The sequence below is a fragment of the Balaenoptera ricei genome, chromosome 14 (assembly GCF_028023285.1).
Source record: "Balaenoptera ricei isolate mBalRic1 chromosome 14, mBalRic1.hap2, whole genome shotgun sequence".
NCBI classification, from domain to species: domain Eukaryota; kingdom Metazoa; phylum Chordata; class Mammalia; order Artiodactyla; family Balaenopteridae; genus Balaenoptera; species Balaenoptera ricei.
Window position 1 is genome coordinate 78,383,872 of NC_082652.1, and position 25,255 is coordinate 78,409,126.

Genomic DNA, 25,255 nt, shown 5'->3' on the forward strand with positions numbered 1-25,255 from the left:
TTCTAGGAAGGAAGAATGAATAGAACAATTCTTAATCTCCTTTCCCATCTCTGAGCCTTAAATATCATCAGCATCTCAGTCATTGGAGGGTGGCCAAAAAGATCACAGAGCTTCAAAGTATCTCCTCACTAGATTTCTTACATGCTTAAATTCTGTTAATTTTTTGGGTTGGTCATTGTACCCCCAGAAATTGACTCTTAAAACATATATATTTCTAGGTGGGTGATATATTAGGATATTTAAGTCATTAATACCCTGGTATTAAATACCAGGTATTAGAAACTAACCTGAGTGGAAATCCTATAGCATATAATGTCTAATGGTAGGACTAAACTTATTATCTATTTGTTGTCATTTGAAGGATACCAGGAAGAAAATACCATGTATCAAATATTTTTTACTGCACAGGCCGTAAAATTCTAAAATTTTACTTTTAGTATAATTCTAAAATTCTACCTTTAGTATAACTTTTAATTAACTAAAGTTGAATTAAGAATTGCCTTATTTCAATATCGACAACAATATTGTACTACAATTGTCAAATTTGCTAAGAGACTACATCTTAATTATATCAACCACTAAAAAGAGAGGAAATTATGTAATGTGATAGAGGTGCTAAATATCACTACGATGGCAATAATATTGCAATATTTAAATGCATCAAATTAACACATTGTACATCTTAAATTTACACAATGCTATATGTCAAACATATTCAATTAAAAAAAAAAGAATTTCCCTACTTCAGGGTTCATTTTATTAAAACGTGCAAATAGTTCCTCACTCATGCTTTGAATAAATTGATTTAGAACTAATTCCTTCCTAACCTGAATTATGGAGGGGCATGAGAAACTTGAAAGCATAACATTTCTTGGCCTCCTAGTGGCTTTAATGACATAAGAATCCCCGGGGTTGGGTTGACTTGGCCTAAGTGGGAATCTGAGTAGAAAAGGAAGAGCTTTCCATCACAGGGGCAGCGTGAAGCCCATGGACTTGGGCAGACTCAGAAAGGAAGGCCATTCCCTGGCTGAGAAAATGCCCTTCTCATAGCTGGCGGTTCTGGGAAGTAAGGTTCTGTTAGAAAACTCCTAGTGCCCAATTAGAAGGTGAAGTTCTCAGAATGACCACCAGATGGCCCCCTCAGCCAAATTACTGAAGTACTCTGCTGGATCAGAATGTTGCAGCTGGGAGGATTTTTGAAGTCCTCTGGTCTAACCGTTTCTATTCTATTCTATTCTATTCTATTCTATTCTATTCTATTCTATTCTATTCTATTCTATTCTATTCTATTCTATCCATTCCATTCCATTCCTTTTCATGTTTAGGCCGCGGCAGTGAAAGCCCGGAATCCTAACCACTAGGCCACGAGGGAACTCCCTGGTCTAACCCTTTTATTTTACAACCAAGGGACCTCGGCCTGGGTGAAACTACCTTGCCGGAAGCCACATATCAAGTCGGTGGCAGAACGGAGGTTCCTATGACCCCTTGACAAGGAATCCAATCATGTCTCTATGACAGTAATCTGAAGGAATGCTCCTCACCCCACATGGAACAAGATACAAAAAAGACACAAGGAGGGCTTCCCTGGTGGCGCAGTGGTTGAGAATCTGCCTGCCAATGCAGGGGACACGGGTTCGAGCCCTGGTCTGGGAAGGTCCCACCGGAGCAACTGGGCCCGTGAGCCACAACTACTGAGCCTGCGCGTCTGGAGCCTGTGCTCCGCAACAAGAGAGGCCGCGACAGTGAGAGGCCCGTGCACCGCGATGAAGAGTGGCCCCCGCTCGCCGCAACTAGAGAAAGCCCTCACACAGAAAACGAAGACCCAACACAGCCAAAAATAAATTAAAAAAAAAAAAAAAAAAAAAAAGACACAAGGAGCTGCTGTTTGAGTCTGAGGACAAAGTCTTGCTTAAGCAGATTTTTGGCCAAGTATCAGGCAGTCCCATTTACTGTGGGCTTGTTTGCTCTAGAAATGAGTCTGGGGTGGGGTGGGGGGAACACAAAGCAGTGGGATTCGGAGATACAACAAGACAGACTGATCCCGGGAAAGTAAGAGGACAACAGGCAGGGAAAACCAAGGAGCGGTGCCTGGAGATGAGCTTTGCACTAGGGACAGAACGATGCAAGGAGAGGGGAAAAGGCAATTTAGACAGAGGACGCTCAGTGAAAGAACAGGAATGGGTCCACCACTGCAGCAGGGCAGGCCCGATGCAAATGGCATGTAAGCCCAGCTTCCCTGGGACCCAAAGCCCGATGCAAATGGCATGTAAGCCCAGCTTCCCTGGGACCCAAGGCCTCTCTCTTGTCACACTTGCTCCTCCCCATCCCCACCTCACCAACCTATCACTGCAGAAAACGTTCTCCAGCCAGGAGCTGACATCACAGAGTGAATTTCAGTGACCGTTCTCTTTCCCAGGACAGCTGGCATTTTAGGCTGGTCTCTCCTTTTGGATAAAAAGGTGTTGTCCACCTTAAGCAACAGTATAGAAGAGGGGCTTGGGGAGAGCGAGTTGCTGTCAAAGTCAGCGGTTTAGAGCAGAGGCTTTCTATTACCCAGAAGGTCAACGGGAAAGGAAATGGGTGAGTGAGACATGCGGGTGGAGCCTTGAAGGCAGAAAGAGAAGTTGAGATTTGAAACTGCAGAAGAAGTGTGTGGATGCTTCGATCACTGTGCCTAGCCCAGTAGGCGCTCGTTATCTGTTAGCTGAATTGATAACGTCCTTATTGAATTGGAAAAGGTTCCCTGGCAAGGGAGCAACACGCTGAACACGGTATTTAGGAAAATTCTTCCAGCGCGAGTGAAAAATTCTTCCATCCTGAAATGGATGGAGTTTAGTGGGAAGACTTAAAAAAAGAAAAACGAAACAAAACAACAGCTTTACTGAGCTATAATTCACATACCATACAATTCACCCATTTAAAGTGCCTCATTCAATAGCTTTTAGTATATTCAAAGATATAGGCAACCATGCATCACCACAGCTGATTTTAGAACATTTTCATCACATCGAGAAGAAATCCCATATCCTTTATCCCCCGCTGTGTCCCCATCCCCCTGTCCCCCAGCACAAAGCAACCATGAATCTATTTTCTGTGTGTATAGATTACCCTATTCTGGAATGTCATATGAATTTCCATTTACTTGGTCTTTTGTGTCTGGCTTCTTTCACTTAACATAATGTTTTCAAGGCCCACCCATGTTGGAGCATGTATTAGTATCCCATTCCTTTTTATGGCTGAATAATATCTCATTGTATATATATATATCACATTTTGTTTATTAATTCATCTGTCGATGGGCATTTGGGTTGTTTCCATTTTTTAGCTATTATGAAGAATGCATGTTATAAACTTTCATGTACAGGTTTCTGTGTGGATGTATGTTTTCATTTCTCTTGGCCAGAATTGATGGTTCCTATGGTAATTCTATATTTAATCATTTGAAGGACGGCCAGATTGTTTTCCAAAGTGGCTGCAACATTTTTACATTTCCCCATGAGCGTATGTTGGGTTCTGATTTCTTCGCTTTCTCACCAGCATTTCTTGCTGCTGACTTTCTGATTCTAGTCATCCTAATGCATGTGAAGTGGTATTTCATCGTGGTTTTATTTTTCATTTCCCTGATACCTAATTATATCAAGTATTTTTTCTCTGTTGTTTTTCTCTTCTCTATTTTATTCATTTCCACTCTAATCTTTACTATTTCCTTCTTTCTGCTCACTTCAAGTTTCGTTTGTTCTTCTTTTTCTAGTGTGTTAAAATGAAAGGTTAGGTTATTGACTTGCAATCTTCTTTTTTTAATATAGACAGCATTTACGCTATAACATTCCCTCTAAGCACTGCTTTTGCTGCATCCCATAAGTTGTGGTATGCTGCATCTTCATTTTCACTCATCTTAAAGTATTTTCTGTGGGGGAAGATATTGCAGGTAGAAGGAAAAGCTTGGATAAAGGCATAAAGGTAGGAAAACTTGGGTCAAGCTTGGTGGGCAGTTGAGTTTGGCAAGAGCAGAGGGTGTGTGCAGAAGAGTTTGAGTGATGGAGAAAGGTAAGTTGGAGTCATCTTGTATGAAGGACTAAAGAGTTTATTCTGAATGGATTTTAGATAATCAGTTGGCATTTCTAGGACAATTGCTTTATTTCACTTTCTTTCTAGATGTGGAATGAGTGGCTTTCTGAAGGTGCAGAAGACAGGTGGGGGAAAGTTTAGAAGGAAGGACAGGAATAGGGTCAATACAAACACAAAAATAGGCAAAGTCTGTGCAATTCCTGCCCTGCTGTCCCCGTCTTAGAGAAGTGGCTGGTGGGGTCCGGCCACCACCGTGATTACTTCCCAGGCAGGAGGAAACACTGGCAGTGTTTCCAAAATAGCTGCATCCCGTCCCCCTGAGGGAAGCAAAAATTGTATATCCTTGTTTCATCACTGGCTAAGTTTTAAGTTTTGAAAATTCTAACAGTCTTGTTGCCCATTCTTTCCCTTTTGAAACTCTCTTTCTTTAGCTTCCATGTCACCACACTTTCCTGATTTTTCTTCTCTCACTCCCCTGCCCTCCTCCAACACTGTCCATGAAACGCTGGAGCCTCTCAAGGCTCTGACGTCGGTCTCCTCTTCTCACTCCACACTCCGTCTCTCTTGGCAATCTCATCTCATCTCTGCCCATGGCTTTGATTATCATCTGTGCACCGATCTCAGAGCTCGGATAGCAGCCAGCTCTGCTCTGAGCTCCAAGCCAGTACTAGGAGTTGCCTACCCAATATCTCTACTCAAACTCATTTGATCAAGACTGAACTCACAATCTCCTCACTCAACCTCAGACCTGGCCTCCTTGTCACCACAAGAGGCTTTCATGCTCTCTTCCCTCAATTACTGCAATAGCCTTCTAACTGGTCTTCTAGAACTCTCTCTTGCCGCCTTCCCAGCTCTTCATACTGCAGACGAGATGATTTATTTGAAATGACTATATCCCCACCTATAGCAGACATTAGTTAATTTTTGGCCATCCAGCAGGTGAACACACTTCCTATGTCGGAAAATTCCCTTCCTTATGAGTCTTGGTTGGATGCAGAACTTGCCTCCTAAAATTGTTTTTAGCCACGTAGACTCTTGCTTCTCTAAGTTTCCTTTGGCCTCTGCCAGACCAGCCTTGTTCCAGAGCGTCAGACTGGCCCCGGTCCCTCCTCCTTCACACATGCCGTGCCCCTCTCCTCTTGCCTGGCTAACTTGTTTTCCTTTCAGAGTTCAGATTGAGTGTCACTTCTTCAGAGAAGTCTTCTGTGACTTCGTGGTCTAGGGCAGATTCTTTGTTATAAGCTCTTATAGGAGGGGATGCTTTCTCTGGGCCTCACATGCCCCTGTACTAGTTACTGGGTGCTTCTGTTGGGTCAGGCACTGAATATGCAGGGGAGGACCAGACAGCTGCCTTCAAGGAGCCCACAGTCTCCCTTGGGGCCGTGGACATCACTATGGGATGAGTGCTGGAGTAGCACTCCATCAACAAAGTGCTCTGGGGGGGAAGAAGAACAAGGAACCGACTGTTGCAAGAAAGCGGGCCAGCTGCACAGAAGGCAGTGGCGTCTGGGCCAGGTCCTGAAGGAGTTTGCCAGGAGGGGGAGGGTGGGAAGTCCTTCCAGGCAGAAGGAACATTCACACTCAAAGCCGCAAAGTGAAAAAGCACATGGTGGACCAGTGAAATGCAGAGTACTCTGGTGTCACTTAAGCAGAGGATGAGGAGGGAAGGGGGGTGAGGAGGAAGGCTAGAGGCAGGCCTGGAAAGATGGGTGGGGTCAGATTCAGAAGCGGCTCAGATGCCATACTCATCAGGTGCTTGGCTTTTGTCCCATGAGCCATAAGGAATTGTTTTAAGCAGAGGAATTATTTGAAGCACCTAATTCTGACTACAGTGTGAAGGATAGACTGAAAGGATTTAGGGACAGGAGGATAATATGGAAGCTGTATCTTTCTAGCTCCAGAGCTTAGCAAAAAGAGAGCCCAATAAATATAATAGGGAAATGAATCAATGGTGAAATAATCCAATAAATGTAATGGGTAAGTGAATCAACGAAGAAACAACCATAAAATGGGGCCATGAGAAGCGCTGTATGCCATGGGAGGCCATGCAGCGTAAGTGAGAGTTGATAAAGCCCTGAGCTAGAGAGCTTGCTGGAAAAACAGGGCTAGGTGAATTTAAGAGACATTCTGAAGTAAAATCAATGGGGCTAAGTAGTTAACTGCATACAGGCATTGAAGAAAAGGGATGAACGAATTAGGGTTAGGTTTGGCTAACAGTGACCAAAAAAGTAGACTTAAAACAGAGAGCCCAGGTAGCAGTCAAGAGCTAGCATGGTGCACCAGTGTCAGGGACTTACGGCATATGGTCCCTTCCATCGTGTTACTCAACGCCCTCAACATGTGGCTTCATGACATGGTCCAAGATGGGGGCTCCAGCATCACACCTGTCTTGTAGCCAACAGACTACAGGAAAGAGACAAGAACAGGGCGTGCTGGTGACCTTTAAGAACTTACATCCTAAAAGTGTTTTCTGTTCCATGACATTGGTCATTATTTAATCATATCTAATTGAAAGGGAGGCTGGGCGATGTCTCTGTTCTGGGCAGCTAAGATTTGGAAGATGTATGGCCGAGAAATAAGGTAGAAAGGAAACTGGAAAATAGCTTGCCTCAAGGGCTCAAGAACAATTTAATCGCATCCGTTGGGTGGCTACGAATGCAGAAAGAGAGAGGAGAGTTTTAAGAAGGTTTTTAGGAAGCCACACAGTAAAGACAAATAAGTTTTGTTTTGAACATATCTGTTTTGGGGTGGCCTGTGGGACCCCAGGTGGAGAAAACCAGTAGGCACTTGCAAACGTGTGTACAGTTTCATTCTTATTTCCTCTACTTAGGCTATGCTCCTTGAGGGTGCAGACTCTTGTTTATTCATCATTACATGTCCACCACGCCTTGCAAGTTTCAGGAATGGATAAAGATGACAAGAAAATTAAGAAGGTGAAAAAAACGAACAGCTAAGTTTTTAAAGTACAAATGGGGAGACTATAGAACCCAGCCACTGTTAGCACGGGAAAGAGCTTTCTCAGACCACTTTGGACAGGAAGGTAGCCTCCTACGCAGTTCATTCAGAACCTACTAACCTAAACACAAACACACACACACACTTACACCATGTACAGAGCAGAAGAACACTGCTTTTAAAAATGAGGTGCTCCGGGGACTTCCCTGGCAGTCCAGTGGTTAAGACTCCACGGTCCCAATGCAGGGGACACGGATCCTATCCCTGGTTGAGGAACTAAGATCCTGCATGCAGTGTGGCCAGGCCAAATTTTAAAAATAGAATAGAATAGAATAGAATAGAATGTGTTCTGTTTCAGGAGTCTATGGTGGGTAATGAGGGATAAAGGGAGATTTTGGAGATATAGCTGTACAGCGGGGCCTGTTCGGGGTCACATGACCAGGCAGTGTCACAGCCTTGACTGGACCAGAGATCTCCTGACTTCCAGGCTGAGGGGTGACACTGCACCTGCCCTTAAGAAGATGACCCGCCAAAGGTAAGGGAACACGGCCCACTCCGTGTCTTGCAGGCCTGTGAGAGACGTGGCCAAGGATCTAGACTATTTAATCCAGTTTTACAAAAGGAGTTTTACAGAGAGCAATTAAGGCACAGTTAAGGAATTAATCACTAATGAGTCATTAACTCTGCCTCCTATTGTACAGCTAACAAGCTGAGGCCAGATTATTGGAGCCAGTTCCCAATTAAGGGGACGACATTGGCCAGAAAGCGCACCATCGGCCTCTTGAAGAGTCGGGAGGGCCTGCCTGCGGCTGCCGGGCCTCCCCTTTCCCAGGCGGGTCAGGACGCAGGCGGAGCTCGCGCTTGCTGAGCGGAAAGGAAAGGCCAGCTTTTCATTAATATTATCTTCCCTGAAAATCTTTTTTTTTTTTTTTTTTTTTTGCTGGCCTCCTGGAGGCTGGAATTCCATTCGTGTTAAATGCTAGGTTCCTGGGGGCGGCTGTGTCCGGACTCCTGGTGTCCCTTCCGTGCACCTCCCGCGGGGACGACGCGGCTCACGGGAAGCGGAGTCCCGCGCTGCCCTCGCTTCCCGAACCTGGCTACACCGAGGGCTCTCCGCCTAGGCTTTCAAGTAACCCATGAACTTGGCCGAGAGCAGGAAGGATGTGGATCCCCTGCCTCCTCTCGGATTCTAGATTGTCGGGGACGGGCAGGGACTGTCTCCCCTGGTGTAACATTACCCATCTCCCCAAACAGTAACTATACGTTTAAAATAAGTAAAGACAGCGGGGCCGCCCCCGTTCAGTTGCTGACCTCTGGGCCGAATCCTGCCCCTCCCAAGGGGTCTCTCCCAGCCCTCCCACCCCCTCTCACCCACACCCGTCCCGATCACCCTCCCGGCAGCAGAGGTGGGAGCTCGGGCCCGCAGGAGGCAGAACTGGGTTCCGAGAGCGGGAAACCCACGTCGGATGAACAGCCGGGACCGGCCTGGGGTCGCAGCGCGGGGCTCCAGGACACCGAGCGAGGAAGACCCTCCGCGGCTGCGGCCACCTCTGGACCCCGTGACTCTGGAGACCGGCGGTCTGGAGAGGCGGAGCCCTCAGTGCCCTGCGTCCCCAAGGGAGAGAAAAATCACCACCAGAAGTCCGGAGCCACGGCGCGCAGGACGGTCACGCCACGCTCACGGGCAGGAAGAGACTCCTCCATAAAGGGAGAAATGCGAGAACTGAAATGTCCCCAGCGCGGCGGGGGTGGCTGATGGCGGCTAGGCTAGCGGGGCGCCCAGCTCCGCGCCGGCCCGGGATCTCTGCATCCGCCCTCGGTCCAGGGGGAGCGCCAGACAGTCTGCGCCCGCGGCACCGCTGGCCGTGCCTGACTCCGCCCTCCCCTCGGAGCCGTCCAATCCGAGGCGCCCTTCTCCGCCCCGCCCCCGCGGTCTCACAGCCTGGCCCCCGGCGGCTCCCACCCCAGTTCGCAGGAGCCCGGAGGAGCGGTTTTGACGTCCCACCTTCTTCCCACCCCCCACCCCCACCCCCTCCGGCTGCCGTTCAGAACTGGGGTCGTCTTCCTGCGAGAGAGTCCCCAGGGCCTCCCTCCTAGTCTGACAGGATCCGCGTCGGCCTGAAGCAAGGCCTGCTTAGAGCAACACAGTGTCTTTTCTCCCTGAACCCCGTAAGACCACTCCCAACTGGTTCCTGTTCCCCTTCAATGGACAGTGGTAGCCTGAGCCAAACCCGCAGCCTCGTCATGGAAGACTCAAGAACCATTTCCCAAGGGATGAAGGTTTACTGGGGGAGTCCTTTCCCCCAGAGTCCCTGAAAGGCGTGTGTCCGCCCCAAATCGGAGCCAGCACAGTCTAGTTTCGGAAGGCAGTGCCGCACCTTGACCGGCACCTCTGCAAACTGCTTTCCGTAGCCGTGAGCTTGAGCAGCGGCCCCAGGTGTTTCTGGATCGTCTGGGGCTTTAACGCTCTTTATCACAAGCCATTCTCACCTCCTACCGGAGTTAAGGACAGTACCGCCTGCCCGCCTCACCTGCACCCCTCCTCCTGGAGCTGGGAGCTTGACTCACCGCAGGCCCAGTGGAGCTGCCCTACTAGGCAGCCCTTAGGAAGAGGGTGGGGAGGGACGCTGGGGCTGATGCTTTGTCCAGGCCTCCCCCAGGTAGCCCAGGAAGGCACTCACAACGAGCAACCATTCCTCAGCATCTCAATTCCCAATGTGGCCTAATAAGCTGTTCTTGGGAATTGGAATTAAGGAGCACTTATTCAGCAAATATTTCCCGAATATGCAATATGATCGTGAACTGACGGGACTTCTAGTTATCCCAGCTCCAACGCTTACAAGCAGAGTTAATTGGTGCAACCTCTCTGTGCCTCAGTCTCCTCATCTATAAAATGGGGCTAGTTGAATCTTCCTAGTAGAGTCCTTATGAGGCTTAACTGAGATGAAACCACTTAGAAGAGTGCAGGCACATAGTAAGTTTTCAATGATCATTAGCTATTAGCATTTTGATCATTTTCCAAGGACTTGTCCCTGAAGTCCAGGTATGGTTCACTCTGTTGGTGCCTAAAAAGATGGTTTAGAATATCCATTCTCAGACTAAACTAGTAAAAGAGGAGAGGAAAATGGTGGAAAGCTACAGATGCAAACAGATAGGAAGAAAAATGGCAGAGAGAAGGAGACAGAATGAATAATGGAAATGATCTAAGGGAATCGAAGAAGTTGCTGATGATGAGATGCACAAGGTCAGAGGTGCCCAGGACTAAGGAGAAAGAGGGCAGAGCAAGTGTGGTACTCACCCGGGGCCACTGAATTTGGAAGTTCTCTGAATAAATCATTCCTAGTAAAACGAGGGCATTAAAGGATGAAAGAGAAGATAGGCCAAAGTGAAAGAAATTTACTTACACATCCATCCTGAGTTTACCTATTTTTTTCATGCCAAGATCTGATATTGCTTGGGCCACTCCATTCATTTCCCTATGGAACCTCCTTGTCAGAGAAAAGCGCAAGTATCAGTATATTACTCCCTACCTACTGGGGGAAATAACCCATTCAATAAATTCTTCCTGACCAGCCTACTATGTGTTAGGCTCCAGATGAAGGTCTAAGGGTACACAGCTCTGGTTATGCCACAGCCTCTAAGGACCCACATGGCAGGGATTGAACCCTGTGATGACACTCCCTCCACTCCCAGCCCCGGGATAGTCCTCCTTTTCCCAGGTAGGTTTCAGGAACCCAAGAACAGCACAGGGATACTCGGGATCGGAGAATCGGGATCACGATGTGTATTGCTTCAGGCCACATCATTGGTATAGTTTACACAATGTGGTAAACTATCCATCTTTCCCATTTCCCAGGGAGGTGGGGCTCATTTACAGGAGGAAAGGGGGCTGGGGTGGTTCACTAACGTGCTAACGACCTATAGACAGTAAGTAGCTGGTTGACGCTAAGGCTCTGGCCGCGCCTTCCCGGGAGCACTCAAAGATAGGAGGCCAGAAGGACCTGCGCGGCGGGAATCCGGATTATTCATACCGCGGCCTCTCAGCCTGGGACTTCCGGGCTCTCCTTCGCCCCTGGGACGCCGCGAATACCCCGGGAGCTTCTGAAGCCCGCGGAGACTTCTGGATTCCTTTCCCGCCCCCCAGAGACGGCGCCAAAGAGCCGCAATACTGTCCACCACGCGCCCGCGAGAATGTGCCCTCCGGGTCGCGGCGCAGAGCGCTCCAGGACGCTCTCCCCGAGCGCGACTGCCAGCCCGACGCGCGTCAAGCAGAACCACTGGGCTGCCGGGTGCGGAGCGAGTTGGGGAGGCGAGAGGGTGGCGCGGGGCTTAGCAAAGGAAAAGTCGCCATGCCCCAGTCTTCGGCGCACTAATGTCATCAACCCTGGGTAGCAGGGGCGGGCCCCGAGCCGGTGACCTGCGCAATGATCTGAGAGGGGCCTGGGGCCGCGGCGGGCTGGAAGGAGAGAGGCGGGGCCGCCAGGAGCTTCGGGGAGTTCAACTCTTACCCTGGGAAGATGGTGCAGACGCTTCCTAGGGTCTGTCCTTCAAAGTAGCAGCTGCGGCTCGGCTACTGGGGTATCGAGGGGCTGGGAACGCGCAGGCAGCTGAGCCTTAGGCTCCAAACACCCGGAACCCCACACACTCGGCGGCGCCCGCCGTGCCAGGAGAGGGGCGCTCTGGTCTAGGGCGTCGCTGTGTCTGGGACGCTGGCGGTTCTCCGCTGCAGCACAGCTCCCCGAGGATGCGCAGGAGGGAGCCCCAGCTCCTGCGCAGCCCGCTGCTTTCCCGCACCCTCCACGTGCATCACGGCAGCCCCTCCAGAACCCGCCTTCGTACACACGTCTTCCTCCCCGCCACCGCAGTCCTGAGCGCGCTTAACCAGAGTCAAACCAAAACAGGTAAATCTTTAATTCTCCTCCTCAATCCTTCGAAACTACTTGTACAGACAGTTCCTCAAACCCTTTCTCCGCCTCCCCTTCCTCCCAGTCGGCCTTTTCTGGGGTTGCCACGCCGCCCGGGAGCGGCCGAGGTCAGGCGCTTTGGGTCCCTTGAACTTGGAGGCTCCGGCGCCCGCCGGGGTGGCAGCAGCGAGGCCGTCTGTCCCCCTCCAGCAGCAAGGCCCGGGGTCCGTGGGAGTGTGGGTGTGGCCAGAAGGTCTCGGCTGGCCTGCGGGGTCAGCCCTCCGCGGTGAGTCGGGCGCAGATGAACATCCGAGACCCAGGTCTTCAGGCGGCGCAGGGCAAGCGTGGCCGAGTCCGGGGGACCCAGGGAGAAGGCGTGAGCGCCTGCGGCTCGGGGTCGGCTGCTAGGACGGGCGTCCGGCCTGATTTGGTCCCCGGTGCCCCTAGAGGGCCTGCCACGGCTTCCCGATGGCCTGGATGTGCTCCTTGGCCTTCAGGCGCAGCGCCGCGATGCTGCTGTTGCGCGGGTCCGCCTCGTCCAGCGGGAACTTGTCCCCGAAGCCGGGCCCGCACGGGTAGGCGGGCGGCGGCGGCGGCGGCGGCCCGAGGGGCTGCAGGCCGGGGCCGAGGGGCGGGGAGTTCAAGAAGGGCGGCGGCGGCGGCGGCGGCGGCGTGTAGCTGGCGGGCAGGCTCTGCGCCGGCGGCCCGAAGCCTGGCAGGCTCTGCAGCGCCGTGGCGCCCCCGCCCGGCAGCGGCGGCCCGAGCCACGACTCGAGCGGCAGGGCGCCCCCCGCAGGCCCGCCGCCGCCGCCGCCGCCCGGGCCCGCCCCGAGGGGCGCCAGGGCCGCGGCGGGCGGGGAGCGGCTGAAGGAGAGCAGGGGCGAGTCCTGCAGCTTCATGGACGACACCTCCAGCTTCTCCTGCCGCCGCCACTTGGCCCGTCGGTTCTGGAACCACACCTGCGGAAGGCAGCACAGCGCCGTCGGGCTGCGGCGGGGGCAGGACTCCCCACCCCCGAGAAGGACCGGGGCTCGACTGTTTCACCTGCTCCTTTCATCCCCGCCGCCACCCCCCGCTCCCCACCCGCCTTATCCTTCTTCTCTGCCCCGTTTGCTCCAGTCTCCTCCCTCCTCCTCTCTCGCGTCGAGTCTCTTTGTCCCATCCCTGTCCTCCGTGGTGTTCCCACCCTTGTCCCTGTTTACCTCACCCTTAGCTGTGGTTGTATCTGTTTCCAACTCCTGGCACCGAACAGGCAGAAAAAAAAATGAAGTTAACCCTGGAATCGGACAGTGGGACTTGGGAAACCAGATCTCACCAAATTTCTGTGACCTGCTGGTTGGCAGCCCCTCCCGACCCTTCATTTTAGACCCGGCTTCCTCCCTGTGTGGTACAGGGGCTGCGCTTTTGTCGCAGACTTTCTGTGCTTTACACACATTTTGCCTGTTATAAACATACGTATAAACAAATACTCTAAGTGCTGTAACTGGAAACATTGGCTGTTAAAATAGAGCTATTTCCACAAATTACTGATAGAACAAAGTGGGTTGATTTTATCCCAGGCATATTTATTATGCATATTACTGTTCGTAAGATTTTCATTTTTATTTAATCGATATCTGACTAGTGTTTCTGATATTTCCTAAAAATGGCTTTCAATGATTACAATAGTTCAAGTTTAATAACCTACTTTTACTCTGTGGAGTTAGTTTTGACGTTACCCTAAGATGAATTCAATGAGTTCAAGTTTTTCTTTTTTTCTTTACATAGAGAAAGTCCACACCAAGAGTGAAGTCTGGTCTCTTAAGGCTGCAACTTCCATTACTGATTTGATAAAAGCACAAGAAAGGGTGTAATTAAGGTTTCACTACCAAGTTACCACCCTCAGGAACAGAACAGAGAGAACTGGTCTAGTTTAGTGGGGAATCTAGAAAGAACTTTGGCCAAACTGGGGGGGGGCTTCGGTGTTAAATTTATGAAGGAAAATGTGGGAATAATTGCCACGTCAGAAGGGAGACAGCAGTTCTGAGTTAATAATAGGGAGAGGGGACCTCATAGGAGAACTGAGAAAAAGCCATCCAGCACCTGAGCAGAGCAGGGCAACTGTCTGCAAAGCTGGGATTTTGGGGGGGGGGGGGGGGAAGAGAGAAAGAACAAAAACGCAGGTACCCCGGGCCCCTTTCAATAAAAGATTCATCAGCATATCTGAGGCCCTGATTTTCCCAGAAACATTAGCTATATAGAGAAACACTGGCACGGGTGAGGGCTTCCATCCCACTGCCTCTCCCTCCCCCCCACCAACATCCCACTCCATCCCCCGAAATATCAGCTATAGGCTTCAGATCCAGTATCTAGAGTCAGAGGGCTAAAACCTGGGATAGTCTGCTCTTCTCCTGTTCTACTGCTGTCCTCAACACAGTGGGAGACTCTGCCTACCCACCCCCCAACCTGATTACATCATACCCATGTGTTAAGAACCCACCATATGCTGGGCCACTGTGCTGGCCCTGTGATCACAGAGAAGTCAGACACTGTTCTCAAGAAGCTCACGTCTTAAACAAGAAGCAAACATCCCCAAACAAGTAGAGAGGGAAGGAACAAGTAAAGAGGAAGGAACGTGGGACAGAGGCATGAAGGCAGCCCCTGAGTGGGCTGTGCCTGGAGGGGCACTGGAGGGCTTTGCCCTTTCCTCTTTCTTCATCTTTCACTTGTTTTCTTTCCCTCTCCCTACCCCATCCTTCCTCCCTGAAAAGCAGGTGCTAAAATGTCCACCTCTTCAATGAAATCCTTGCAGCTCTACTGCCCCAAATTAGGAGAAATTGAACTGTCCTTGCCAGTTAATCCTGAGTCACATTAGGGAACTATTTTTTAAAACCATGACATTCACTCATTACTTTAACCCCTTAAACTAAACAGAAAAGACAAAAGGCAAGAGCCTGTCCGCTTTTACTTTTAAGACAAGGCTGAAAGCCCCAAACATCTGAGTATCCTCACTTCCTGGAAATCTAATTCATTAGACACACACAAAAATCCCATCTTAGTTCCACTGCCTTTCAGATGCGGTGAAATTTGTTCCCAATGTCTCCCTTTCAGGCCTCTGTAAACTCTCCCAATTTGGAAATTCTCCCGGATTTTTCACAGATGACTAGCAAATATTTAAGGCTTTCAAATATTTTAATGATCAGGGATTAAAGATAATTCAGCTTTAATTAAAGCGAAAACCCCTTTAAATAAAAAGAAAAGGCCTCTGCAGCAGTGGGAAGTTTGGCTGGATGTGCACCCGAGAAGCAAAAGTCAGTTTCTTAAACAAATCCACCGAAAGTTTCAACTGCGAGGCGCCAGGCTCTCCTTAAGAAGATAGGGTTTTCGTCTTCAAGAAGGTGCGCGCCGTAACTGACTATGGTGGCATTTGGGGCCGCAATCCAGTTACCCTCGAGCCGCTGCCTACATTCCCTCTCCACTCAGTGCTTCCCGGCCCCCGCCCCGGTCCTGGATGCTGTCGCCTCTTCCTCTTGCCAGCCATTGCCAGTTCCTCTCTTTTAGCTTAGAACGAGGGAGCCCCCAAAGGGGAGATGCTACTACAAATTGGAACAGACTGTCCAAGGGACGGGGCATGGGGCGCATGGAAAATCTGTGACGCTCCTGTGGGGTTCTGGGAGAACCAAGCGCAGGAGGGCCCGTGGGAAAAGTGCCATAATAAACGCGTGGACGCCCAGGGATTCAAGGGAGCTTTGGCTGCAGCTTGAGCTTCCGGCCCTCCCGTGGGCCCATCTGGGCGCTTTACCTGGACCCGGACCTCGGGTAAGTTGACCTTGCCGGCCAGCTCCTCGCGACTGTACACGTCGGGGTAGTGGGACTTCTCGAACGCGCGCTCCAGCTCGTGCAGCTGGTATGTGGTGAAGGTCGTGCGGTTCCGTCGATGCTTCTTCTTGGGTTGCTCCTCCTCTGACAGCTTCGAGTCGCCGGGGGCTGGGGGTCCGACAGGCAGCCCAGGGCTCGGCCGCGCCTCCCCGGTCTCCTTGGGGCAGTAGGGGCGAGGGGCTGGGACGACGAGACCCCGGACGGTCAGAGACACTCCCCGGAGTATCCGAGGGCCACCCCGCCTACCCATGCGGGCTCCGAGATGGCCCAGGGAGGTCGGGGGTCAGGGCTGCGAGGGCCGCCTTAGCTTTCCCTGAACGCAAGTTGGAAGCTCCTGCTACGCATATAGCCCCCACCCCTGCGCCCAGATGCCTTAATAAAAGTTAAGGCAGGGCTCTCTTCTCTTGCAGAGCTCCTAAGTTTGGGAGCCCTAAGGGTCTCGGAGCAGCCGGGGTGCGCACTCACCTTCGTACTCGGGAGCCGGTGCCGGGGCGGGCGGCGTGGAGGGCTCGGCGCCTCCTGCAGGCGCCTTGGGGCAGGAGGTCCGCGCGCCCGGCCTCCTATCCCGCTCTTTCGCACCCCGGGCGACCCGCTCCTCCGGGAAGGAGCCGAGGATCCCGTCGTCCTTGGTAAATCCCAGGATGGCTTCGATGCTATGCAGCCGCGAGGTGCTCCCGCCCGGGCTGCGGAGCAGGTGGCCGGCGAGCGAGAAGCTGCCGTCGGCCATGGCTGGGGCGCAGCCGGGCAGGTGCATGGGGAGCGCCGGGACGCCGGAGGGCGCGGCCCGCGCTCTCGGCAGCGCCGCCTGCTTGGAAGACCGAGAGCAGAGGCTGGAAGTCGGCCCCTCCCGGGTGCGGTCGTCCAACCCGAGGGGTCCTGACTCAAGGTCAAGCTCCGCGGGCGATGCGGGCCCCGGCCGCGCGCGCTAGAGGAGGGCGAGCGCTCGGCCCGCGGCCGCCTAGGTCCCGGCGGGAGTCGGAGTTTCAACTCCCGGTGGCTGTGTCTCCGGGCGCTGAAGGCTCCAAGCCGGGTCGCCCCGGCTCCTCCCCTCTCGCCCGGGACCCAGCCTCTTCCCTGGTCCCTCCCCCCGCAGCGGGGCGGGTCCTTCCCTCTCCCAGCCTCGGGGTCCTCGCCCCACCCACCCCGGGCGGGGCCGGCACTCCGAACCTTCCACCTCCCACCTCTCGATCAGCTCCGAACACTCCGGAGACCCGCGGGGGCATGTTTGACGGGCCCGGGGACCCGGGTCCGAGGGCCTGCTCCCCCCCAGTCCTGCCTCAGTGGGGCCGACGCCCTCGGTCCCTCCTCCCCCTCGGGCTTGCCTCCCTCCTTCGGCTCCTCTCCTTCAGCCCAGGCTCGCCTTCTGCCCCGAGGCTCGCTTCCTCCGCCGGGCTGAGCGCCAGGGGCGACCCTTGGAAAGACCGAGAGAAGGCTCCCTGGCTTTCTGGCTTTGGAAGTCAGTCCACGCTTCTTCCCAGTTTGAATTTTCCCCTCTTTCTTCCTCTTTTTAGCCCCACCGGCAATCCTCTTTCGGCTCCGTAGTCCGAAGCCTCGGACTTCGGGTTTATTTTGTTTGTCTATATCTGATTTAACTACTCTTTCCTGTCCCCTCGGACTTGCGCGCCCGCAGGCCCCCTGACCCCGGCGCCCGCCCCCGGAGACGGTGGGACCATCTGTGCCCGCAGGCCCGGCGACTTCAAGGGTCCCACGGCCCAGCAGGAGGCTGGGAGGCGCCGAATCGGACACGCTGCCCGGCTCAAGCCGGTGGGAGACCCGCTAGGGGTTGTCACCCTCGCAGACTATTTGTCCTGAGGGAACCCTCCCCACCAAACCATCTTCCAGGCCAAGGAGATGACCCAACCTCAGGCTGAGGGGGGAAGGACCTTCGTCAGGGTGCAAGACCTCGCCCTTCTCTGGGGGCTACAGGCACAATCCTCTGGCAAAGGGGACCGCACGAGGCTTCCGAGGCCCAGAGTGACTCATAGGCCAAGTGGGACGATGATTTGTGCGGGCGGATGGTTTTGTTTTGTTTTGTTTTTTCACATCCCCCCCCAGTGCTGTGAATAGCACTGTAAACGCCGGCTCTTCTCAAAGCTGATGCCAGACCCGAGGCAGCCCCTGCCCTCACTGAAATGTTGGCGGGAAATGTGAACCAAAATGCTTTCCTAATAAAAGCTTCAGGACCCAGAGATTCTTTTTCTTTTGTTTCCTGGTTTTATTGAGATACTGCACTGTATAAGTTTAAGGTGTGCCGCGTGATGATTTGACACATATACACACACATACACACGTAAACGATGACCACAGTACGTTTAGTTACCATCCATCCATCATCTCATAGAGATACAAAACAGAGATTTTTATTTTTTTATTTTTATTTTTTTTCATTTTTAAAAAATATTTATTTATTTATTTGGGTGCACTGGGTCTTAGTTGCGGCTCACTGGATCATTAGTTGTGGCTGACGGGATCATTAGTTGTGTCATGCAGGATCTAGCTCCCTTAGCAGGGATCGAACCTGGGCCTCCTGCATTGGGTGCATGAATTCTTAACCACTGGACCAGCAGGGAAGTCCCTACCATGGAGTTCTGATTGCTTCACATCCTCACCAGCACTTGGTGGTCTTGGCAATTCTTAAAAAACTACTCAGAAATGGAGTGCTAGCTCATTGATTATTTTCATTTCCCTAATAGCTAATGATATTGAATGGTTTTTCATGTGCCTATTTGCTACCCATTTTATCTCTTTGGTGAAGTCTCCATTCATGCCTTTAGTGGATTTTTAATTAGGTAAAACAGAGATTTTTAAAATCTCCTTTGCAGGGGCCCTCTGATCTCCACGCAGGGGCGTCTCCCCTCCCGCCCACCCCTGCCTCTACAACGTTGGTTGGCTTCATTTTGCATTGAGACAAGCAGTTCATGAGTCCCTTCTGAGGGTCGGGCACTGATGTGGGCCTTGTCAACATCACAAAAGAAAGGAGAGGCTGGGGCCACAGGCCTTAAGGAGTTTAACGTCCAGCCGGAGAGACAAGACAAAGGAAGAAACCAAAGAAAAACCTGTATCTTAGGGTCCTCCACCTTTAAATTAATGTTAGAAGGACATTTAAAAGGACATGTAACTATGTTAAGGATCTTTAAATGGAAATGGTTAATTCTCCGTGATGGGCACATGGGAGGGCTTCAGTACACCAATTTCTCTCTTTTTAATAAAACTGTAAAAAGGTGTATTAAAACAGCAAACATGTGAGTTTACAGTAGGTAGAATTGAGCTACTGATTCAAGTGAGAAATTATTTTTCAAGTAAAAGCTAAATTAATGAAAATCAATACACAGTTTACAGTTTTTGCATATCACTTTATGGTTTTCAGCACATTCTTCATGCCATCCTATCCTCACAACCCTGTGAGGTGAGCAGGACAAATATATTTGTCCCCATTTTACAGAAGAGAAAACTGAGGCCCAAAGTGATCCGGCTATTAAGTGGAAGGGACAGGACTGGAACTCGGACTGGCCAACTCCTTGTCCAATGCTCTCTGGCTGCCCCTCACTTGTAATTCTTACGGCAGAGTGTGATATTTTTGAACAGAATCAAAACACATCTTAGTCTGCAGTCCGTCTTTAATCCTTCCCAGAGACTGAATCCTGCACGTAAGAGGCTGAGGAAGAGGCAGCTTAATTTTCCAAAGAAATGCAGTCAGAGCTCGTAGACAGCGGCCTTTGGGCGCTGGTGTCCAGGACGACAGGACAAACCCTCTGGAGGTTCCCGCCCCAGTGCAGGGGAAGCCTGCCACTCGGCCTCTTTTCGCATTTTCTAGGCTGTCAAAGGCACTCTCCTCAAAAACGATCTGGTGGCACCCCACAAGGTCCCACAAACCAGTTACAAAGCCCAGGTGGTTGAGATGCTGCCGCCTTGGTGACCAGAGGGCAGCCATAGGGATAATTAATTGGTATTTGTTGTTTCCCCTCTGAGTATGCTTTTTATGTAAACTCGCCCAATATTAAATTGATCTCTATAATCACTGCTAAACAAAGATTGGCAGCATTTTCTTAAGCTCCTGCCCACACGCTAAGGGGCTTATGGCCTTGTTTTCCAAAGTTAATTCCCTCTGGAACTGCCCAGCTCTCCCTAATAGGTCCAGGTGAGGTTAGCTTTTATTTACTGTTTATTTCAGAGTCTCAGGAGAAAAGCAGCAAAGACTTCAACAGCCACTGGCGAGGGACCACGGGAGAAACAGGGCAAAGCAGGACAAGGGGAGGTTGGGACTTCTTTTGTACGTGACATAAAGAGCTAGTCAATACTATTGTGGGCACAGTGGAGGGTACTCCAAGCAATCAGCCGGGGGTCATTGTTAGGGGCTAATCTACATGTGTATTTCCCAAGAACTCGATTAGGGAAGATGAATGGACTCGGCCATGTCCTTAATTCTTCTAGCCCAAAGCTGCATTTTTCCAGCAGTTACGCCAGCTCATACCCAACCCAGCTTCGGCAAAAGCAAGGAGCCTGGCTTCTGAACTCCACCTCTGTTTAATTCATTAATTCATTAGGTGGATCAAAGAAAACTCCCTCCTCACAGCTCCCAAAACGCGGGCTGAACTTTACGCAGCTAGAGCCCCTTTCAACTTGGCATGGTTTGGAGAAACATTTCCAGAAGTGAGGAGAATGAGAGTGGTTGAGGCTTGCGGGGATGTTTAAGAGGGGGAGGCTCAGCTTGATGTGGGGTAGACAATCTAGAATGACAACTGGATCGGGGAGATTTTGAGGAGAAAGGGGATAGGGACTGGCTAGCGTGGAGAAAACAAAGTCTAAACATAACCAGCAATCAAGGTGGCTCTTTTTTCTTGGATGTGTACAGGAGGTCCCCTTTCTAGAAGCATTCTAGGTGGACTGCTTCACCCACAGCACTCTTGAGAAAATGGGCATATATGGAGTGAATTTTCTGTACACTGGGTGGGCAGGGGGCATACTCACAAAGTGTGCTCATGGCATTTGAATCTAGTAATTTCACCTTGAAGCAATGTTTTAGGTTTGGGCGAGAAAAGTGTCTATTGGAGGACTTACGGGTTATCACTCCATAAAGTGTATAAAACCAACTCAATGTCTGCATGGAGACTATCCTCTTAGTAGATGTATTTTAATCCTGGAATAACTCCATCTGTCTCATACCACACTGGAGGACCATCTCCTCCCACAAGCTGATACACGTTCATTCGGGCAAAGCAACTTAACTTTAGTTGTAGCCAAAGCAAAACTCAACTCATACAATCATTAAACACACACACACTGAAGTTCAACAAATTCAGCTGTCAAGAGTTAAACAAAATATATGTATATATAATAACAGTTATTACTTATTGAATACTAACAATATGCCAGTGAACACTCTTCCGAGTTCTTTACGTAGATTACCTAATTAGTTCTCACAATAACCCTGTGAGGTAGACACGATTATTATCTCCACTTTACAGATGAGGAGTCTGAGACACAGAGAGGATAAGTCACTCACCTAAGGTTGTACAGTTGGTTTCAGGTGGAGCCAGGACTTGAACCTTGGTGTTTTTTCAGGAATATCCATCTAATCACTGCGTATACCACCTCCCAATACGGTGTGTGTATATACATATTCACAGTTGATTCTCCTGTGGCTATATGAGAACTAGCAGATAAAGTAAAAAAATTTAGGAGTCAAAGGGTGCAGGAATAATGTGGTTCAGAGTTTGAGGGAGGTGGGAGTGAAAAAGGTGTGATGGGCAATCAATAATTTATTTGGTCAATTATAATGATTCCAGATATGCTTAAAAAATAAGTATACCATTCAACTTCCCAAGGCTGCCTTATAAAGTTTAGGGAATTCTCTCTCTGTTCCCGGAGTTCCAATTCACTCTTAGTGTTTTGTGAACAATATATGTTTAAGCATCTACCATGTGTCATTTATTTTGTCCTTCTTTGATTCAATGTATTCTCCTCTATACTCTACTGTCTATTTTTTTAAATTAATTAATTAATTTGGTTGCATCGGGTCTTAGTTGCGGCTCGAGGGCTCCTTAGTTGCAGCTCAAGGGCTCCTTATTTGCGGTTCAAGGCCTCCTTAGTTGTGGCATGCAAACTCTTAGTGGCATACATGTGGGATCTAGTTCCCTGACCAGGGATCGAACCCGGGCCACCTGCGTTGGGAGCATGGAGTCTTAACCACTGTGCCACCAGGGAAGTCCCTTTACTGTCTATTATTGTATGTCATGAGCACAGCATACAAGCTGCTGACAGTCTTTGCAAAAAAAAAAAAATCAATAGCTAAACTCTCTTTAATACTGACATATTGGGGCTTCCCTGGTGGTGCAGTGGTTGGGAGTCTGCCTGCTAATGCAGGGGACACGGGTTCGAACCCTGGTCTGGGAAGATCCCACATGCCACGGAGCATCTAAGCCTGTGAGCCACAACTAGTGAGCCTGCGCGTCTGGAGCCTGTGCTCCGCAACAAGAGAGGCCGCGATAGTGAGAGGCCCGCGCACCGCGATGAAGAGTGGCCCCCGCTTGCCGCAACTAGAGAAAGCCCTCGCACAGCAACGAAGACCCAACACAGCCAAAAATAAATAAATAACTAAAGTTAAAAAAAAAAAAAAAAGCTAGAGAGAAATAAGTTGGCTTTAAAAAAAAAATAATACTGACATATTGAGTCCAGAGATAAAATATACTATGCTTGTTCATCTCTCACTATCAGATCTTCCCAACTGATGAAACATTTCCCTACTTGAAGCAGGATAGAGGGTATATCAAGAAAATGTCCTTGGAGATGCTTATCAGAAACTCCATATTTATAAGTAGACAACTTATATCCCTTGTCACTTCCATAAAATTGGCACAAATGATCAACACCCTTCCTATATACCAGTTTATTAATCAGTTAATATGAACACCTGAATCTTCTTTACCATTTTCAGACTAAATTGAAATAAGTATTGGGAATTCCCTGGCTGTTCAGTGGTTAGGACTCCAGGCTTCCACTGCACGGGGCATGGGTTCGACCTGGGAACAAAGATCACGCAAGCTGATCTGCAGTGAATAAAAATCCCATAACATAATTGTGGCTAAAATACATAAATCAGTGAAGAGACGGGCCTCACGGGCATCTCTGGCTGAATTGAGAGCCCTATTGGAAGAGCATATGGAAACAGACATTTCATCTAATAACAAAAATGAAACGTAGGGCAGCTGGGAGTGGTTGTGTTTCCCGGCAGTAATGTCCTGTTTGCAAGGCTTCCTTTGGTGTAAGAACAGGGACCACAGCTCTCTGCAGACCAGCCGGTAATTAGCAAGATGTCTGTCCTCCTCTGGCACTCCCCTTGTTGCCCAACTGCAATATTTTGGGAACAACATCACTTAAAATTCGCCTCTGATTTAGTTTTCTGTTATTTCAGAGGACCATAGGCTTAAGAATTATAAGAGGAAGCTTGGAGAGGATCGTGTCTGCTCTTTCACTTCTAGCCTCCACTTTTCCTTTGTTGACGTGGAAATGTGGACCCAGAAAAGTTAAGTGATTTGCCCCAGATGAGACAGGGCATCTGTGGCAGGGCTTGGGCTAGAGGCCAGTCTCCGGACTCCCAGACTCCACCAGGCTGCTGTGGCTTTCCCACTACTGCTCAGCTCTCAGGATCCTTCACTGGATGTCCCATGCTTGCACGCAGACCAAGACTGTGCTTGAACCCTGAGGAATATGCTTGTTGTACACATACAATGAAGTTACTCCTCACACTACTCCCCAGTCATTTATCAACACAATTACCTTGGTCCTGAGCTTGCTTTTGCAGCTGATGCAGATTCAAGTAGCCTCTGTGGAGGAGAAAAATTCCCTTGGCAATAGATTTGCAGGGCGTTTGGGCAAACAACTGATATTTCTCCCCACTGGTGTGCCGGAATCAGCTCTTCCTGGCTTGTGAGAAGCAACAGTTAGCATCTCTTCCCAGCTCTGAGTTCACATTAGTAGCTTGAAATCAGCCATGGTGGGAGTATTTTTACCACTGAAATTAGCAAGCGCTAAAAATCAGGACATTCTCCCCCCTCCCCAACCCCCGTTAATGTTTTTAAAATATTTACTAGCGTATCAATATTCCTACTCCATTAAGGAGTGAAGAAATCAGAAAGTATCATTACTATTAAAACTAAAATATGATCTCTTGGGCAAGAGATGTCCACCTTTTTGCCAAAAAATGGGACATTTACATCATTATCTCAGAATATGTAAATAAGGGGAAACTTGGATTTCTGCCAAAGAAATGGCCTTTTCTGAGTTGTTAGAAGCAAAGCTATATTAAGATAATTCCTCTTTACTTGTTTTCTAATTAAACTAATTGAATTCGGAGTGCCTAGGGGAAGTACAAGAGACATTTATCTCCAGGGGATGATGGTCTTGAAGGCCCTCAATCCTCTCAGAGCGCTAAGACGGCAAAGCTGAGAATGCCCATTTTGTAGCAGCATTGACCCGTCTCCCACCCAGGGTTTGGCCATCTCCAGGATTCTTCTCTCCTCCTCTTTTCGAAAGGACAGTTACCAGGGAGCCAATTCTCATTTTGTCTTCACAGCACCCTGTAAGGTCAATATTATTATAATGCTTTTTTCCCCTGTACCACCCGTAATCCATAAGCCCTTTTAGCTCTGTAAGACTAACCTCTTCCCCACTTTTCACATGGCCTCCTTGAATACTTCTGACCACTCGCCTATCTGCTCCAACTTGCTCACTGAGCTATAGCCACATTGGCCTTTTTTTTCTCTTCTTGAAATCACCCAAGCCCCTTGCTGCCTCGGGACTTTTGCCCTGACTATCCTCACTGCCTGCAATACCCTCTCCCAAATAGTCACATGATCCTTCTTGCCATTTTATTTGTCTCATAGCACCTCTCCAAAACTATCTTACTTATTATTTGTGTATTTGTTCGTTACCTGTCTCCCCTCATTAGAATCTAAGCTGCATGAGAACGGGGGATCTTGTTTTTAGATCCCTAGCACCTAGAACATATGTGGCGCATAGTGGTGGCTGATTTAATGAAGAACTGCCGGGAACTCTATTTCACAGATGAGGAGACAGATTAAGTAAGTTGTCTCATTTCACACAGCTATTAATTAGCATGAGTATACATGTTTTTTTTCACATTCTTTTGATCAGTCCTCTGGAGCTTTTCTAAAATATTATTTCCCAGATGTTTGGAAATGTCAGACTGCTTTGCTTTCCTTCCCAAATAGTCCACAGAAGTCATTTGATCGCTTTCAAAAGTCAGTTCAGTCCACTCCAGTCTTGTTAGCATCAGCTCTGACCGGGGTTGCCTCCAAGGCCTTTGATGTGAGTGTCCATCACATGAGGAGACAGGGCTCCAGCAGCGCCTCTGCCGTCTGCTGAGAGCCCGCGCCACCCCGCTTCTCTCTTGCCGGGGTGCACCATCTTGGGGAATGCCATTCTTCTTCCAGAGTGGCCCCTGCATCTTT

The 25,255-nt window shown here is 49.9% G+C and overlaps 1 protein-coding gene across 1 annotated transcript; it reads right to left on the reverse strand.

Annotated features, from left to right (window-relative positions):
• Nucleotides 1–12,370: 12,370 nt before the first annotated feature.
• Nucleotides 12,371–16,539, reverse strand: RAX (retina and anterior neural fold homeobox). The gene is made up of 3 exons (XM_059894984.1): nucleotides 16,251–16,539; nucleotides 15,709–15,965; nucleotides 12,371–12,886 (listed from the first exon to the last, which is right to left on the reverse strand). The coding sequence occupies exons 1-3, from the start codon at nucleotides 16,537–16,539 to the stop codon at nucleotides 12,371–12,373; spliced, it is 1,062 nt and encodes a 353-aa protein (XP_059750967.1).
• Nucleotides 16,540–25,255: the final 8,716 nt, after the last annotated feature.

What these genes read in the sequence shown, in the direction of transcription:
- RAX (XM_059894984.1), bottom strand. Translation starts at nt 16,539, where the DNA reads ATGCACCTGCCCGGCTGCGCCCCAGCCATGGCCGACGGCAGCTTCTCG. An exon ending in ACCGGCTCCCGAGTACGAAG is followed by an intron (nt 15,966 to 16,250) that starts GTGAGTGCGCAC and finishes TCGTCGTCCCAG; the next exon opens with CCCCTCGCCCCTACTGCCCC. An exon ending in TACCCGAGGTCCGGGTCCAG is followed by an intron (nt 12,887 to 15,708) that starts GTAAAGCGCCCA and finishes TGCCTTCCGCAG; the next exon opens with GTGTGGTTCCAGAACCGACG.